The 14959-nt window shown below is 37.3% G+C and overlaps 1 protein-coding gene across 5 annotated transcripts in view; it reads right to left on the reverse strand.

Moving 5' to 3' along the window:
• Nucleotides 1-14959, reverse strand: part of slc4a7 (solute carrier family 4 member 7) — a 48108-nt gene that overhangs the window by 5112 nt on the left and 28037 nt on the right. For 4 of the 5 annotated variants that reach the window (XM_084384972.1, XM_084384973.1, XM_084384971.1 and 1 more), the window contains 16 exons: nucleotides 12630-12787; nucleotides 12372-12459; nucleotides 11081-11227; nucleotides 10787-10890; nucleotides 9798-9972; nucleotides 9487-9620; nucleotides 7892-8137; nucleotides 7681-7786; nucleotides 7066-7227; nucleotides 6872-6985; nucleotides 5799-5960; nucleotides 5473-5724; nucleotides 4648-4716; nucleotides 4362-4535; nucleotides 2834-2965; nucleotides 2553-2644 (listed from right to left, as the gene is read on the reverse strand). In XM_084384972.1, coding sequence (XP_084241098.1) covers nucleotides 2553-2644; nucleotides 2834-2965; nucleotides 4362-4535; nucleotides 4648-4716; nucleotides 5473-5724; nucleotides 5799-5960; nucleotides 6872-6985; nucleotides 7066-7227; nucleotides 7681-7786; nucleotides 7892-8137; nucleotides 9487-9620; nucleotides 9798-9972; nucleotides 10787-10890; nucleotides 11081-11227; nucleotides 12372-12459; nucleotides 12630-12787 — 2315 coding nt within the window. Of the gene's footprint in view, nucleotides 1-1271; nucleotides 1626-2552; nucleotides 2645-2833; nucleotides 2966-4361; nucleotides 4536-4647; nucleotides 4717-5472; nucleotides 5725-5798; nucleotides 5961-6871; nucleotides 6986-7065; nucleotides 7228-7680; nucleotides 7787-7891; nucleotides 8138-9486; nucleotides 9621-9797; nucleotides 9973-10786; nucleotides 10891-11080; nucleotides 11228-12371; nucleotides 12460-12629; nucleotides 12788-14959 lie in introns of those variants that run through there. The other variant, XM_084384970.1, reaches the window with a different exon arrangement.

Raw genomic sequence — 14959 nt, forward strand, 5'->3', positions numbered from 1 at the left:
TCAAAAGAACAGCATTTATTTGAAACGGTAAAGCCATTTATATGCTGCGTCCAAAATCTTAAAAATGCTGCTTTCGGAGGATGCATTCAAAGGTATGAAGGCTTCAAGGCACGTCAGAATCCAATGTTAGCTTCACTTCCTGTCTCCTGAGATGCCTTTTGAAGGCACTCACTTCACTGCCTTTGATATCCCACAATCCTATTAAACCGGTACGCTGCCTCAGAAGTCTGTCCGAAATCAGTTTCAACAAGTCAGCTGCCTAAGTTTTCGGACACAGCCATAATGTTACAAAAGATTTGTCACTTTTGATACTTAAAAAAAAAAAAAAAGTATTAATTTCTTTCAAAAAATAAATAAAATCTTACTGAACCCAAACATTTGAATGGTAGTGTACAGTATGTCTAAATTGTGTTTAATCATCACGGAGGAAACCTCTGGTTTAACTTTTAACACAAATTTGATATGAATATAATTTTAATAATGATTAATCATAAAATATCTTACCACATAATTGCACAATTGGCCAGTCAGTATCAAGAAATCTAGAGAGCCATGTGTAACAATGTGGATTACTTTGGCCTTGAGAGTAAATTTACATAACTTGACTTCAACGTTTAAGGAAAGTCTCTGCTCTAATTTTAATCCCTCTAATAATTATGTAAATAGAGTTAACCCTTCCGACATGGAGTAAAATGCTCTTGAAACCTGTTAGTGAAGTCTAACAAGTGTATTGGTCAAAGTCAAACAGTAGTCTGTCAATGAGCCTGTCAGTGGCCTGCCTAATTTGTTTAGATATTATTAAGCACTGGTTTACACATGGAACGTCGATTACTGAGCATTCAAGGTAAATCATAAGCACCAATCATCATCTGAAGCTGTTCTGCATTGTTAAAGGATGAGTTGAATGAGGTGCATCTGTAGTTTCCCACCACTGTTAACCAATGCAAAGCTGTCAGAAGATGATTTAGACTCGTAACCATGCACTCACACGGTGATGTGCAAAATACTCTGTGTTAATCAAATATAAGTGATGATTAACATCGTGAGCTGGGGCAAATTCCAATCGGAAGAAAGCATCCTATGCCCTACACACTCCGAACGGGAGAGCCTTTGAAGTGGGGACTTTGGAGGGAACAGGGCACTTCTCTTCTTCGGGCCCTGCATGTAGTCACATTTAGCTAACGCATCTACTATTAAACACATTTCTAACCTATGAAACTTATTTAAACTTAAAATTGACAAAAATGTGTGTAATATATCACACAAAACAGCTTGAATAACTCTGTTTATACATGTTAACTCAAACTCTCCCTACATGAGGATCATGAGGATTCGTCACCCTGGGTCACATGACCATACTTCCTTTAGGTGACCTTCACATGTTCCCTTCGCTAACAGACTTGTGGAAGGGCCCTACATAAAGGGATTCAGTTTGTAACACCCCTTCCAATGGCGTCCCCTTCCCAAAGTGCCTTTCAAGGGTGCAAAAACGCAGATTGGAATTTGCCCCTGTAAAGAGGGAGTATGCAGGAACAAGAACACAAACAGGCCTGCGTATAAGCAAAAGACCAACCACTCCGCTCGTGTGTTCCTCATACGAGGCGCCGGAGGCTACACTGTCAGATCTGTCTCAAAAGAAACAGGTCAAAACTTACTGAATGAGGCCAACACATGTTGCTTAAAGGGTATCTCGCGCCAAAATGCAACCTAGGGTCTTTTTGTTAATCTACCCGAGGCAAACCTTCGTTTAAAAGCATAATTAGAATGGAAACGCCACTTTTAAGTTTGACCGTATTTTAATTTTTTGGTCAAATTGCCTTTTGAATGGGGCACTTCTATGATAGCATCAAAAATCGCTATTTTTAAAACACTAAGGCGGCTCAACACAACGTGAAACTTTGCTCGAAGTATCACCAGAAGCTCTGCACATGAACTCGAGCATTGAGAACATTGTTTGTGTACACAGTTTGCTAAAAAGAACGATTTTGAACAACTCACTGTCTCTGTGTCCGCCGGCATTTTGACAGTCAAAAATAGTCGATCTCCGAATGCACCGTAACAGGGAGGAGAGTAAAGATGGAAAGCTCCTAAAGCTTAGTTCCATATAAATCCAGGGATAATTTGTTGTTTTGTCATTAGTGAAAAACAATATTGACCTTGTATTTGAAAAAGGATCCTCATATAAGAAACAATACTAAAATTCAGAGTCAGTTCATTCACATTGAGTTCATGTGCAGAGCCCCTGGTGATACTTCGAGCAAAGTTTCATGTTGTTTTGAGCCTTCTTAGTAGTGCCACAAGCACTCCCATTCAAAAGGCAATTTGACCAAAAACAAAAATACAGTCAAACTTAAAAGTGGCGTTTCTATTCTAATTATGCTTTTAAATGAAAGTTTGCCTCGGGTAGATTAACAAAAAGACCCTAGGTTGCATTTTGGCGAGAGTTACCCTATAAAAGAAACCCACACAAAGAAATGCCTTATGAGAAGAAATGCTTATAATTCAGCAGTATAAAAGAGATCCTGTGATGTGACTTATGAACCGTCACCAACCTGACTTTAAGGGCCTTCACAGGGATTCCCAGGTGACCACTACCATCAAAGGGGATCTCTATTCTTCCTGCCTCCATCATGCGCTGTGCTTCCTGGGCAGACACATTTAGACAAGAAAGGTGCTTAGTAAAAAAAAATGTATTAAGATGGAGCTTCAGAAACATTCTAAACCTGCTTATCATCAGGAGAAGTAAAACAAAGCATCACACTGATGTTACATGCAAATGAAGAGGTACAGGAGAGCAATATTTAACATTTCAGTCTAAGTACTGATCAAATACCTCTTTTTCTTTTTTCTTTTTGTCATCTTCCTTTTTCTTCTTGCTTTCTGGCATTAGGTCATCCAACCAGCTAAGCTCCCTCTTCGTAAAGCAGAAATCTAGAAGCTTCCGCACAAATACCAGAGCAAGAACCTACAGAAGATGAATACAAGAACTGAGTAAAAAAAAAAAAAAAAAAATGCAACAATGGATGATGAGCAGTGCAATCTGAATGAAGATTAACAAAAAAGAAAATCCCCATTTCAAAATGGAATCTACGAGCATGCAGAGACCGAATCCAATTTTGTGCTGCTTTTTGAGTAAATTCTGCAATAAACTTGGTTAAACTGAGTATACTGTGTACTTAACCCTGTAGCCGAGAGCCGATAGTGTAATACATTTGCTTTCATGTTTAATAAACATTTAAATTCAAAAAGCAATATGCAATAATGAAGTTATGCTGCATATATTTATATATGTCACTTTGAAAGTGCTGTGTTCTTGCGCCTTTTTCACATTGCAAGGAAAAAAATGACATTTAAATCAACAATATCTGATTATGTACTACAGAATTTTATTGAATTACACTTGAAATCCCTTTTCTCGAACTAAAAAGTGCATCTTTTTCACAGCTTCTAATGAAAAAACAGCGATATAGCCTGATAATTAAACTTCAAAAGACGATGATTTAATGAAATAACACAGAACGGGGGAATGTTACTCTTTTGACAGCAGATGGCGCTTATGGAACAGCAGAAATGCAGCCGATACCCCAGTAACCCCATGAACAAAGCAGGCGCTGGTTTCTGCTTCTGAACAGTATTTAAATGTTTCAAACAGACATTACATTTTTTGTATTCGCTACGTTCATCACAGCACCAAATACTTGAAGACTTAATAGGCATTTTTTTTTAAAAACTTCAAAAATTTTACATTTTAACCTGGACTAAAACATGGCCTAGATATTGACTGAAAATGTTCTTATTCTTTATTAGTGTTCGGTAACACTTATAAGGTCCTAACAATGAAAAATACTTCTAAAGTATTTATTAATCTCAGTTAATGTTAAGGTCATTTACTAATACATTATTAAAATCAAAAGTTGTATCTGTTAATATTTAATGGACCTGAGCTAAGATGAACAAAGTACAGATGTATTTTTATTAACCAACATTAACAAAGAATAATAACTACGGTAACAAATGTAGCTATTGCTCAGTGTTAATGTTAATACATTAACTAATGGGACCTTATTGTAAAATGTTACCTATTGTTCTTTATTTTCCTTGTAAATGTATCCTTGTATCACTTTATTACGGTTTTACTTGATAAAACTGCATTGCACCCATTAAGTTTTTTAATGCACTCTGACATTTTTTAACTTGTGAGCTTTTTTAAATTTTGTGTGTTAAAGCATGATCCAATCAAATCTGAGATGCATTGGAATTAAAGTGTAAATGCCTTTTGTGTATTTGATCTTTTTTAGCCAAATTGCATGTTAATGCCAGGTGTAAAGGGTACATATGAGTGGGTGAGACTTTATATTTACCATCATAGGGAAGACCACCGCGGCAGCAGTCGCTTTGATGACCCACAGAAGCACCAGGCAGGTGAGCTGAACTATTGTGAATATGTGAACCTTCCACAGCGGCACGTATCTCAGGTAGATCAGGTCAGGCTGGTGCTTTGCAGGCATCCCAAACAGCTTAATACGGTCAAAGAACTGCAGAGCAATGAATACAAACAACATGAGCACAAATTCATCAGTCTTAGATTGAGCTGCCTTTATGAAAAAGACCGTCAATCCTGTATTGTGAATATGAAAGAGCACTAACCTGTATGCCTTTGAGTGAGGACACACCCATGTAGAGGAACACTCCATACAACACAGGCATTGGTATAAACTATAAAGAAATTAGAAAAAAAGAGAAAAAAAATAACCCTGTAAAGCCTGACATAAATAATAGTCTGAATTTTTGTTTAAATGAAAGTTTAAACAAAATATTAAAACAAATAAATATTTAAAATGTGCAAATACCGTATGTTTTTATAAAGTATCATATTCGATACATCAGGTTTTTAAGGCTCATATAGTATAATGTGGAAAATAACACCTCAATTTTATTTAGAGGCCCAAACTGTGCAAAAATAAGCAATTTGATGCAGTTGCTGATATTTTTATGGCCAAAAAGTGAGATGAAATTCTGACAGCTTATAATGTAAATCATTGAGATCTTTATAACAGTATACTGTAGCAGACAACTTGCATAAAACTTAATATATTTTAACAGGATTTTTCCAAAAATTTATGTATGGATAATCAAGTAACCTAAATTGCTTCAGTTCAGCAAGTGTTCATCTTGAAATATTAAGTATTTTTACATTTTATAATATATATGTTATTTTAATTAAATCAGTAAAGATTTCACAGCTAAAGGACAAATGTACTATGACCTAAAGGAGGAACTTTTTAGAATTATACTAAAAGCTATCAATCAGACGACAGAAGGCATGTAGTAGATTGTGTACAACAGGTTTTTCAGCAAAGTTTTGATCATGTTGATAATTTAGAGGCCTTAGATTTTTGTGCATCAAATATGATACAGTAGACTTCCATACATTTTATAAAAAAACAATTCTGCACTATAAACTAAGCGTACCTTTAGAATAGATGTCATAAAGACAGAGAGACCCATAAGCACAAAGATCATGAGCCCGGTAACCCTCTGCTCACGGATGCCGAGGAACTTGGGCTGCTCTCCCGGGGCCGAACACTCCGACTCCACCTTCAGGCTGTTGACGTGAGAGATGGAGAGGACAGTGGCAGCGACGAACCAGGGCAAGCCCATCACAGAACACACGCCGAGCATCACGGCCACCACCAAAAGGTCAAGATGATACCCACAGCCTTTCTGCAGCAGAACAGAACCATGAGGACCAGCACCGCTGCAGTGCTCTGATAGGCTGGATTAGGTGTTCAACTGACCTTGAGCTTGTGTTCTTTACGGTTGATGATGACAGCGGTGATCTGCTGATCCATGAAGATGAGGATGGTGCACAGGAGGGCAGGGATGGCTGCTGCTATCAACGTCCATGTGGGGTTATCACCCAGAGGTGAGATCAGCCAACCCCGATTCTTAGAGGTGGGCTACGGGACAGAAGAAAAACACTCTTTTTATGATAAACATAAAATGTGATTTATTAGGGGTGCACAATTGTTGTGCCATTTCGGCTATCAGCCTACATTAGAAACGGTTTTATTTATTGGTTATTTATTAGTGTACATGCTCCTTTCTCATATTTTTACATCTAGATCACCTTTGTCATGATTTAATGCTCAAATAGTCCATTTTTAAAAGCACTAATAATTTAAAAACACAGTTAAATCTTTTTCAGATATCTAAATGAATTTCAGTTTTTCATACAGTACATTATGATGTGATGCCTAAATTCACTTGTAACATTTAAAAATGATTGATTTTACTTTTAAGTGCTTTTATATTTTATATTGGTGCTCAGGAAACTTCTTTATCAATGTTGAAAACTGATTAACAGCTGATTAATATTTTTTGTGGAAATCATGATAACTCTCAGAATAGTAAGTTTTAGCATGTTATTGAATATGGCAATGTTAATGTATTTGGTCTTGGCAGGCTTTATAGAAAAACAGGACAAGAGAGGTTAAATCAATAGTCAAAGCCCAGCATGATAACAGACAACAGAAACAGCTGGGGTGGTTTTAGAGTCAACTACACCCTGCTAAGTGTGTTTTCTGTTTGTTTTGGGCTGCTTACAACAAATTTGACCATTCAGATGATGATACACTCATTGCAACTCTTTTTGGAGATATAAAGCTGCATAAGTAACTTCTCTGAGAAATATTGACACAACTTTTCTTAGTAAAATAAACATGGAGCAAATTTGGGGGAGTGGAAACAAAGGTCAAAAGTCCAAAAACCCTAAAACCAGCCAAACATGTTTTCTTGCATTGAGTTTAACGACTCATCAGATTACGATGAACAAAAAAATAAAAATAATAGAAAATACCATTCATAGTACCTCAAATCTATCTGGGACATGTAGTTTAGGAGAGGGGATGCCCACCAAGTAATCAACCAAGGCCATAATCATGATGGTTAGAAAAACTGCAAAGTCACTGATGGAAGAGCGAACCTGTAGAGGATGGAAACTAATCGTTAGAGTAAATGACACTGTATCAGCACATGGTCAGGTGGAGGAATGACTCTACTGACCTTAGTGGGGAAATATCGCTTGGTCTTGAACTGCTTGAGGAAGGATGACAGGAAGAAAGTGGTGAAGAAGAGAATGACCGACCAGAACAATACATCAGGGATGTACGGGCCATTATATCCACAAGCAGGACCCACAAACTCGCCATGGAGTACCTTGCAATCCTTTAAAGAGAGGGAGAAAATGACAATTACAACAAATAATAATTAAAGATGTCATTTATTTAGATACAGATACAAATGCATTTTTAAAATCTTTTAAAAATTCATTGTTTTTTATTAAATGAAATATAAATGCATATAGTGTTTCCTTTTTAGGTGATATTTTAAACAGGTCAAGCTTCGATGATCAAGAAATTCTATTGAACGAAACATTTACAATTATTTTACTTTTATTAAAGGTTCCAAATAGATTTGATTTAGAAATAAATATGCTGTTAAGGAGTAGTTTAGTCATCATTTACTAATAAACGAGAATCTGGCAACTGGACACCTATTCTGATGTCTTTTGAAATTGGACAGAAAACATTGAAAAAATTTAAATGTTAATTAAATGTGTAAATGCCGTTAATAGTATTTCATGTTAAAAGACGTAGTCTGAAAATATGAAATGCTTACTTTCACATTAAGCTCACTCCAGTTAATGGTCTCAGGAGTAAACCCTGACTGATTCCATGCCTGTACCATCTCCTCTGTGGTATTGGCTGGAGGGGAACACTGACATCTGAGGGAAAAATATTAAATAATTAGAATTAATGGGCCAAGTTTATTTTTAATCTAGCCTCTGAATATATGGTCTATTTATACACTAAGTTAAATACTTCCTTACGTGTAAAATGTGAGGTTGTCCAAATTGTCATGCATGTTGATAGGGTACATCTCCCCCAGTTGGAAGAGTTTCTCCAAGGCCTCATAGATGAAAATGATGCAGATGAGAGCAGCGAAGGCTTCCTCTGTGAATCTTGTTATATAGCACACCAGAGAGCTGGCATCTGTGGCAACCAGCACAAGGCACAAGAAGGCCGTCCACAGGCCAATGCTAGTGCGCAGAGGGAGGTAGGACAGATTGTAGTCACTGTAGAGAGACAAATAGACATGTTATAAGTTGCTCTTTGTAAAGGCATCTGCTAAATGAAGAAATATAAATATCTTCTACTGTCTGGATTATTCATGTAATCAGCAATGTGTTTTTCTTAACTTCAATATAGAACCAAGCCAAGCAAATGATGCATATTTAAACACTTCAAACAGTAGGATTAAACAAGTAGGATTAAAATGAGGCTATGCTGAACTTAAAGGGATACTCCACTTTTTTTGGAAATAGGCTCATTTTACAACTCCCCCAGAGTTAAACAGTTGAGTTTTACCGTTTTCGAATCCATTCAGCCATTCAATCCATTCAATGATATGACGCAGCACCTGATAATAGTCCCCAGCTCAGTAGCCTATTATCAGGCGGCATGCGCTGCGTCATATCATTACGCCTGCTTCACCCATGGTACGGCAGCAAAGTTTCTTGATTATTACGCAGGAATGAGAGTATAGTTCCTAGCCACATCAGCCTAGAAAATCGTAACTTTTCATTTTCCGTCGGTCTTAGTACACGATGTAACTACAGAAGAGTCAAGTTTTAAATAGGAAAAATATCGAAACTCTTTGTTCATTTTTTTGAGAGAGATGCTAATGGTCTTGTCCGGTTCAATTCATTATGCTAAGCTATGCTAAAAGTGGGACCCCCAGACCCGGAGATCGGCTGAATGGATTCGAAAACAGTAAAACTCAACTGTTTAACTCTGGGGGAGTTGTAAAATGAGCCTGTTTCCAAAAAAAGTGGAGTATCCCTTTAAATGTGTTTTGTATCTCCAGAGCGCTGCGCCAACTCTTTTCTGCACCAGTAGATGGCGCCACGGTATGTATGGTTTAAAAATCAGCCTATCCTAAGAGAAAACAATCTGAACAGAATGAGTAGTATTTACTCTTTACTAAAACTTTTTTAATGGGTTGTTGATGAAATGCCAAGCAATGACTTCACTATGACTGTAACAATTAAGTCACACTTAATTTAAAACTTTTTTATACAATAGTTTGTTACAAGCCAATCATTTGTACAAACGGTTAGTGCTGATATTTCATATAAACATCTGAGTGCTGAAATTTCATTAAATCATGAGTTTGTCAGCGATATAAACTGAATTGATTCATTAAGATAAACCGTTTGAACTGAATTAATAGATTGTAATACTGCAATAAAAATCTATTTCTTATAAACAAACATAAAATAAACACACACAGACACATACATACATACATACATACACATATATATACAGTCACTAATGGCAAATTATATCATTTGAGAATAATGCCTGAGGTACAGAATAAGGAGAAAGGAGTGACACTCTATTGAAAGTGAGTCTCTCTCACCTGCAGAACTTAAAAAGAATTTTCTCAAATACTAGAACTGGCCCAGTGCTGCCCAGGATAGTGAGAGGCTGACCAGAAAACAGAGAGAAGGCCACACCGGTCAGTGAAGCTCCAAACAGAGACTCAATGGCACTCTAAAACAAACGCAGACATAAGGATTGTCATCAAACTGTGGGAGAGTTTCAAGCAAAGAAAACAGCATTCTGTGGAAGTAGAAATTAAATATTTAAGGCACAGGAAAGGGCTACTCTCAGAGCTTTAATCCTCCATTGATCTTTCCAGGCAGAGCCAAGTCTACAAGTCTGACTCACTATGTTGTTTTTGGTGGCTTCACCCAGAAGGCCTCCGAAGGTGATGACAGGGGACATGCAGGCGCAATAGAGGAAAAGGATGGAAGCCAAACACTGCAGGCTGATAGCGTCCTTCACATCTCTCCAGTAAAACGGAGCTTTCCGCCTCACATCTAGCACCAGACCCCCGAATATCCTGTGACAATTGAATGATAAAAAAATTCATATTTACACAAGCAGTGAGTAAAATAAATAATAATTTGAAGATGTCAACAAACAACAAGAATAAGTGTTGTTATTTAAAAGTAAACATACACACTTCCTTATAATAAAATAGAAAATAAGCATCACTGTTGGTAATGACAGTGGAGTTAACTATATAAAGTCACTGCATTTGAAAATTATATTATTTCTCATTTTGTTCTAATGGCTGTTTGGGTGAGCTGTATTTTCAGAGCGCTTTGGGGCTCTTAAAACACGTCTTAATGAACGGCACTCTTACACAACCGTCTCTGGCCGGCCACTTAAGCTGCACATCAGAGGGGCGCCACTGTTAAATCTACTGCCTTTATTCAATACCTCCGACATGAAAGGCTTAGATAATTTGCACCATGATTTTTTTTTTTTACCCCCCTCCACTTAATGCGTTTATAATAAGGTCCTCCTTCATCAAAAGAGACTTAAGTAAATCCAACATTACCCTCTCTCTCTCTCTCTCTCTAACACTGTGATCAACAGGGTTCAGCTTTGACACGCATTCATTCGCATGTCCTTAAAGTCCAGATACCTTAATGGCTTAATGTAAGAGCACAACACATCTAAGCATGTCATTTATATAAACCCATCAGCCATATTTAGGAATCATACATGACAGAATCTCAATTCTGAAGCCTCATATGAATCCAAAAACATACAAAAAGTGACCAACTTTTATGACCAACTTATAATATGGGTGATGTGTGTAAAAGAGTGTGCAGTATATAAGTGATGGAGGTTGTACTATCTCTGACCGTCCTGTCCTCTTGAGTTCAGGTCCAGTGTGGTGTTCCTCTTCATTGATAATCTCTGATAGTGGAGCAGAGCCATTAGGCATGGAAGGCATCTTTCTCTTCTCCTGCAGCCATGAAATTGAAACAACAAAATGTAAGAGGCTAAAAAAAGAGCAACAACATCACCCTGTTAACCCTGTGGCTCATGGCTGGCTTCTCTCAGAGATTAAACCAACAACCTTCTGGTTACCACCTCTGAGCCATAACCATTACTCTACAACAGCCCCAACTCCATATCTCTCAGGCGATGATTACCTGAGACGGGACGCTCTTAGGCGGCTCGATTCGTATCGTGGGGTCCCATTCTCCTGGAGGCAGCACTGTCACCTGGTCCAAGAACTCATCTATGCCTGACAGAAGGTCATTCCTGTCTTTGGCTTTGTACGCTACATCATGAAAGATCTGTCATGGTGTTAGAGAAGGCATGAGCATGCAATTATGCAGACGTAAATGGAACTGCTGCAATCCTAAATTTGTGATTATGAGCAAAGACAGTCTGAGCATCCTTCAAAATCATCTCATACAATATAGATCAAAAGTTTGGGGTTTAATGTTTTTTGAAAGTCTCTTTAGCTCACCAAGGCTTTAATAATTTGATCAAAAATATAGTAAAAACAGTAATATTGTGAAATTTCACTTTTCACACATATTTTAAAGTGTAATGTATTGCTGTGATGCAAAGCTGAATTTTCAGCATCATTACTCCAGTCTTCAGTGATTTCCTTTAGAAATCATTCTAATATGCTGGTTTGGTGCTCAAGAAGCATTTCTTATTATTGTCAATGTTGAAAACTGGTGCTGTTTAATATTTTTGAGGAAAGCATGATACATTATTTGATGTATAAAAAGTTCAAAGAACCATCGTTTATCTATCGAAATAGAAATCTTTTGTAACATTATGTCTTTACGGTCACTTTTGACCAATTTAATGCATCCTTGCTGAATAAAAGTGTTTTTTTTTTTTTTACTTACTCTGAACAGAGGTTCTTCTGAACACAATTAAAATGCTACTGAAGGCTTAAAGCAGGGTTAGTTTATCCTATCTTTATGGACCTTTGTCAGGGTAGATGCCATATTTAATGAAATCGAGGCTGTGAGGTTCAAAAGTCTGTCCAATATGCTGAACTGTAGAGTAACTTGTCATCAATTGTTCAACTAAGGTCGGAGCCATACACTTGTGGGCAGCACGTGAAGGCTTTTTAGTTCAGAATCGTTACGGTAATTACAACATAATCGTAATTTGCAAGATGCAAAGGTTGTAAAAAATTTGACATGCCCTAAAACTTAAGACAATACAACTTATTATTGAATGGGGTGTACTTTATCTCTCACAGCATTGTATTCATTCAAATAAAATTATATTTACATTTATGCATTTTACAGATGCTTTTAATCAAGGTGACTTGCATTGTAATCAAGGTATACATTTTTTTCAGGTCATGGGAATTGAACCCACTACCTTGACGTTGCTAGGGGCATGCTCTACTGTTTGAGCTACAGGAACACAGACTAAGAAATACAGCATTGTTCAAGGGAGAAGCCTCACCTCATCTGTCATTAAAGTAGCTATAGACCTGCCAATCTCATGGTATTGGCCCCCTTTACCGAAAGGTCCCAACAGCAAGAAGAGAAACCTGTAAATAAGTTGAGGAAATAAATAAAACTGCAAGAAAAGATTGCATAAAAGGCTTCACATACATACCATAGGAAGAAACCTACTGAAGTCTCCCTGGGGTACGAGGGGTGTTATTTATGTGCATTTATGTAAATGCAAGTTATGTTTTCAGGGGTGCTTGAGCGCTACCTTGTTGGAACAGGAACTTCGGTCAGTCCAGTGAGAAGAACAGCAGGTGAGAGACGGATGAAGGCAATGATTGGACGCTCAAGGAAATCAACTTCCCCCACCAAAACATTCGAAGCCTCGGCGCCTGGAGGAATTTTCTTCATGAAATTCATGTCCACCTTAAGAGCACAAAAATGTAAAGATCAGGTACATAATGCTGACCTTAGACGTTTGTGTGTTTCTTCATGAACCTCAAGAATGGTTATTGGTTTGCTGGGAGTGTGCAGTTGGAGTAATGCTGCCTTCACATACTATCGGGATTATCGTAATTACGAGTTTCCTAGTTAATAATTGCACATGAACGACCTCCCAAATCGCAAAGCTTGGGGATAATTTTGATGCCCAATTCCCCGAGTTGGACATGCCATAAACTTTAAACATGGCGGAGGGGAGAATGATTTCTGCTGTGACTGTGACTGGTATTCAACATCGCCTTATCTTGTCTTTAAACTAGTGCATATTTACATATATGAATAATCATTTGAAGCTCATTGTATGTTTTATATACAGTGAAAACAGCCTATTAGAATATGTAAATGGTTGTCAATGAATGAGATGCTAAATATATAATTTGGCTGTAATACGACTGTCCCATTAAACAGGCAAAAATAAACCTGGTCTCCTCTATGATTCCCGTTCTTTCCAACAACAAAGCACTTGAACGCGACAAGCTCATAATCACAACTTCAGAAGAGGGAAGTAGGAAATTTGATGATAGCATGTGAAAGCAGCATAAAGCCCAAAGTATACAGGGATGCCGTCACACTACACATTTTGTTCAACTGACTTCCATTCATACGCATGCGAATGCGTCAGACCGGAAACGCATGCTCATGCGAAAACAAAGCCACTTGAAGGCAAGCCTGCAAGGTTAGCAAAAAAAGTGTAACGCCTGTTAAAGCCGCGGTCACACTAGACTTTGAGCATGCAAAATTCCTTGGACACTGCAACTGTCGTGGTATGACGTCGTGCTCTGCAGCATCTTTTTTATAAACATGAATACAAAATATAACAAATAGTAATACATAAAAAAAATATACAATACAATCTACAGCTTTACTGCAAAAATAATTATTTTAATTCAGCAAAATTGGTCATGCCGTGACGTATTGATATACTACTCGTCACACGTCCTCACGTGATGTGAATTTTTTTATCTGATAATTTTTTTTAATGGATGTCAATGGAGGAGAGGCTTTACTGCGCTGAAAAAAAAAACTGCTTTTGTGGAAAAACAGTTTATCATTTAATGAATCGACGGCCCATTTGCTAATCTTCAACATGTTTGCTCTTAAACATTAATTTTGGATTGGTTTATTTTTTTGAGTTTACAACAACAAAAAATGCTGTTTTGAAAAAGAAGTCACAGACAATTGCGCAACAGGTATGATTCAGTATACGGCACTTCTCATTTATTTCTATGGTATTCACAAACAGTGATCAACTGTCGCACAACTCTGAACAAAATTCAAAGACGTCAAGGTGTGAATGGTTATGAAGGCACACATGATCCAAGTTACCAGTTACACTTTCTCCAATGGTAGAGTCACAAACCATCCTATCTCCCAATAATAAGACCATATTCAATGGACGATTTCGCATTTCACAGCATTCCAAAGTTCAATTTTCAATTGGGCAAAATTGATGCAAATTCGTATCACGTGAAGACGTGTGACCAGTAAAAGATCGATACGTCACAGCATAACCTCCTGAATTGCAAGAATGCATATTTTTGCAGTAAAGTCAAGTAGATTGTATATTTTTACATTTTGAATGCATTACTACGCAGGCAGTTGACACATGCACTCAAGAATGTTTCATATTTTTCCAGTGTCTCTGCTATTTTTCTCCAGAAGTTATAACCAATACAAATGTCTTTGTATTCTTTTAAACTAAAGTTGCAGCTATCTCATAACACCCTCACACAATCGCTTGTCAATCTGGGCGTCTATTGTTGTTGCAGTCTCTGGTATTGTTTTGTTGTTCCGTCTCTTTCGTTTAGTTTTCTACTGTGAAAAATGGCCCAGGTCAGAGTTGCCAACTTATGGAACAACTGATTAGTGCAAAACAAATTCAATGCACATGTGCGATCTGCACGTACAGTACACGTAAAGTATACTTTGGGCTTTAAACCACATTCCACAGTATTACAAAAACCAGACCAGGAAATCAAACTAGTTTAATCTAGTGATGTGGTTCTTTATTTCCGGTTATCATGCAGTAATTAAAAGGTTTCAAGTCTTCAGGAACTAAATTTCTGCCAAACTCTGGTTAAGCCAGTTTAACATGGT

Source organism: Rutilus rutilus (assembly GCF_951802725.1).
Source record: "Rutilus rutilus genome assembly, chromosome: 17".
Classification (NCBI taxonomy): domain Eukaryota; kingdom Metazoa; phylum Chordata; class Actinopteri; order Cypriniformes; family Leuciscidae; genus Rutilus; species Rutilus rutilus.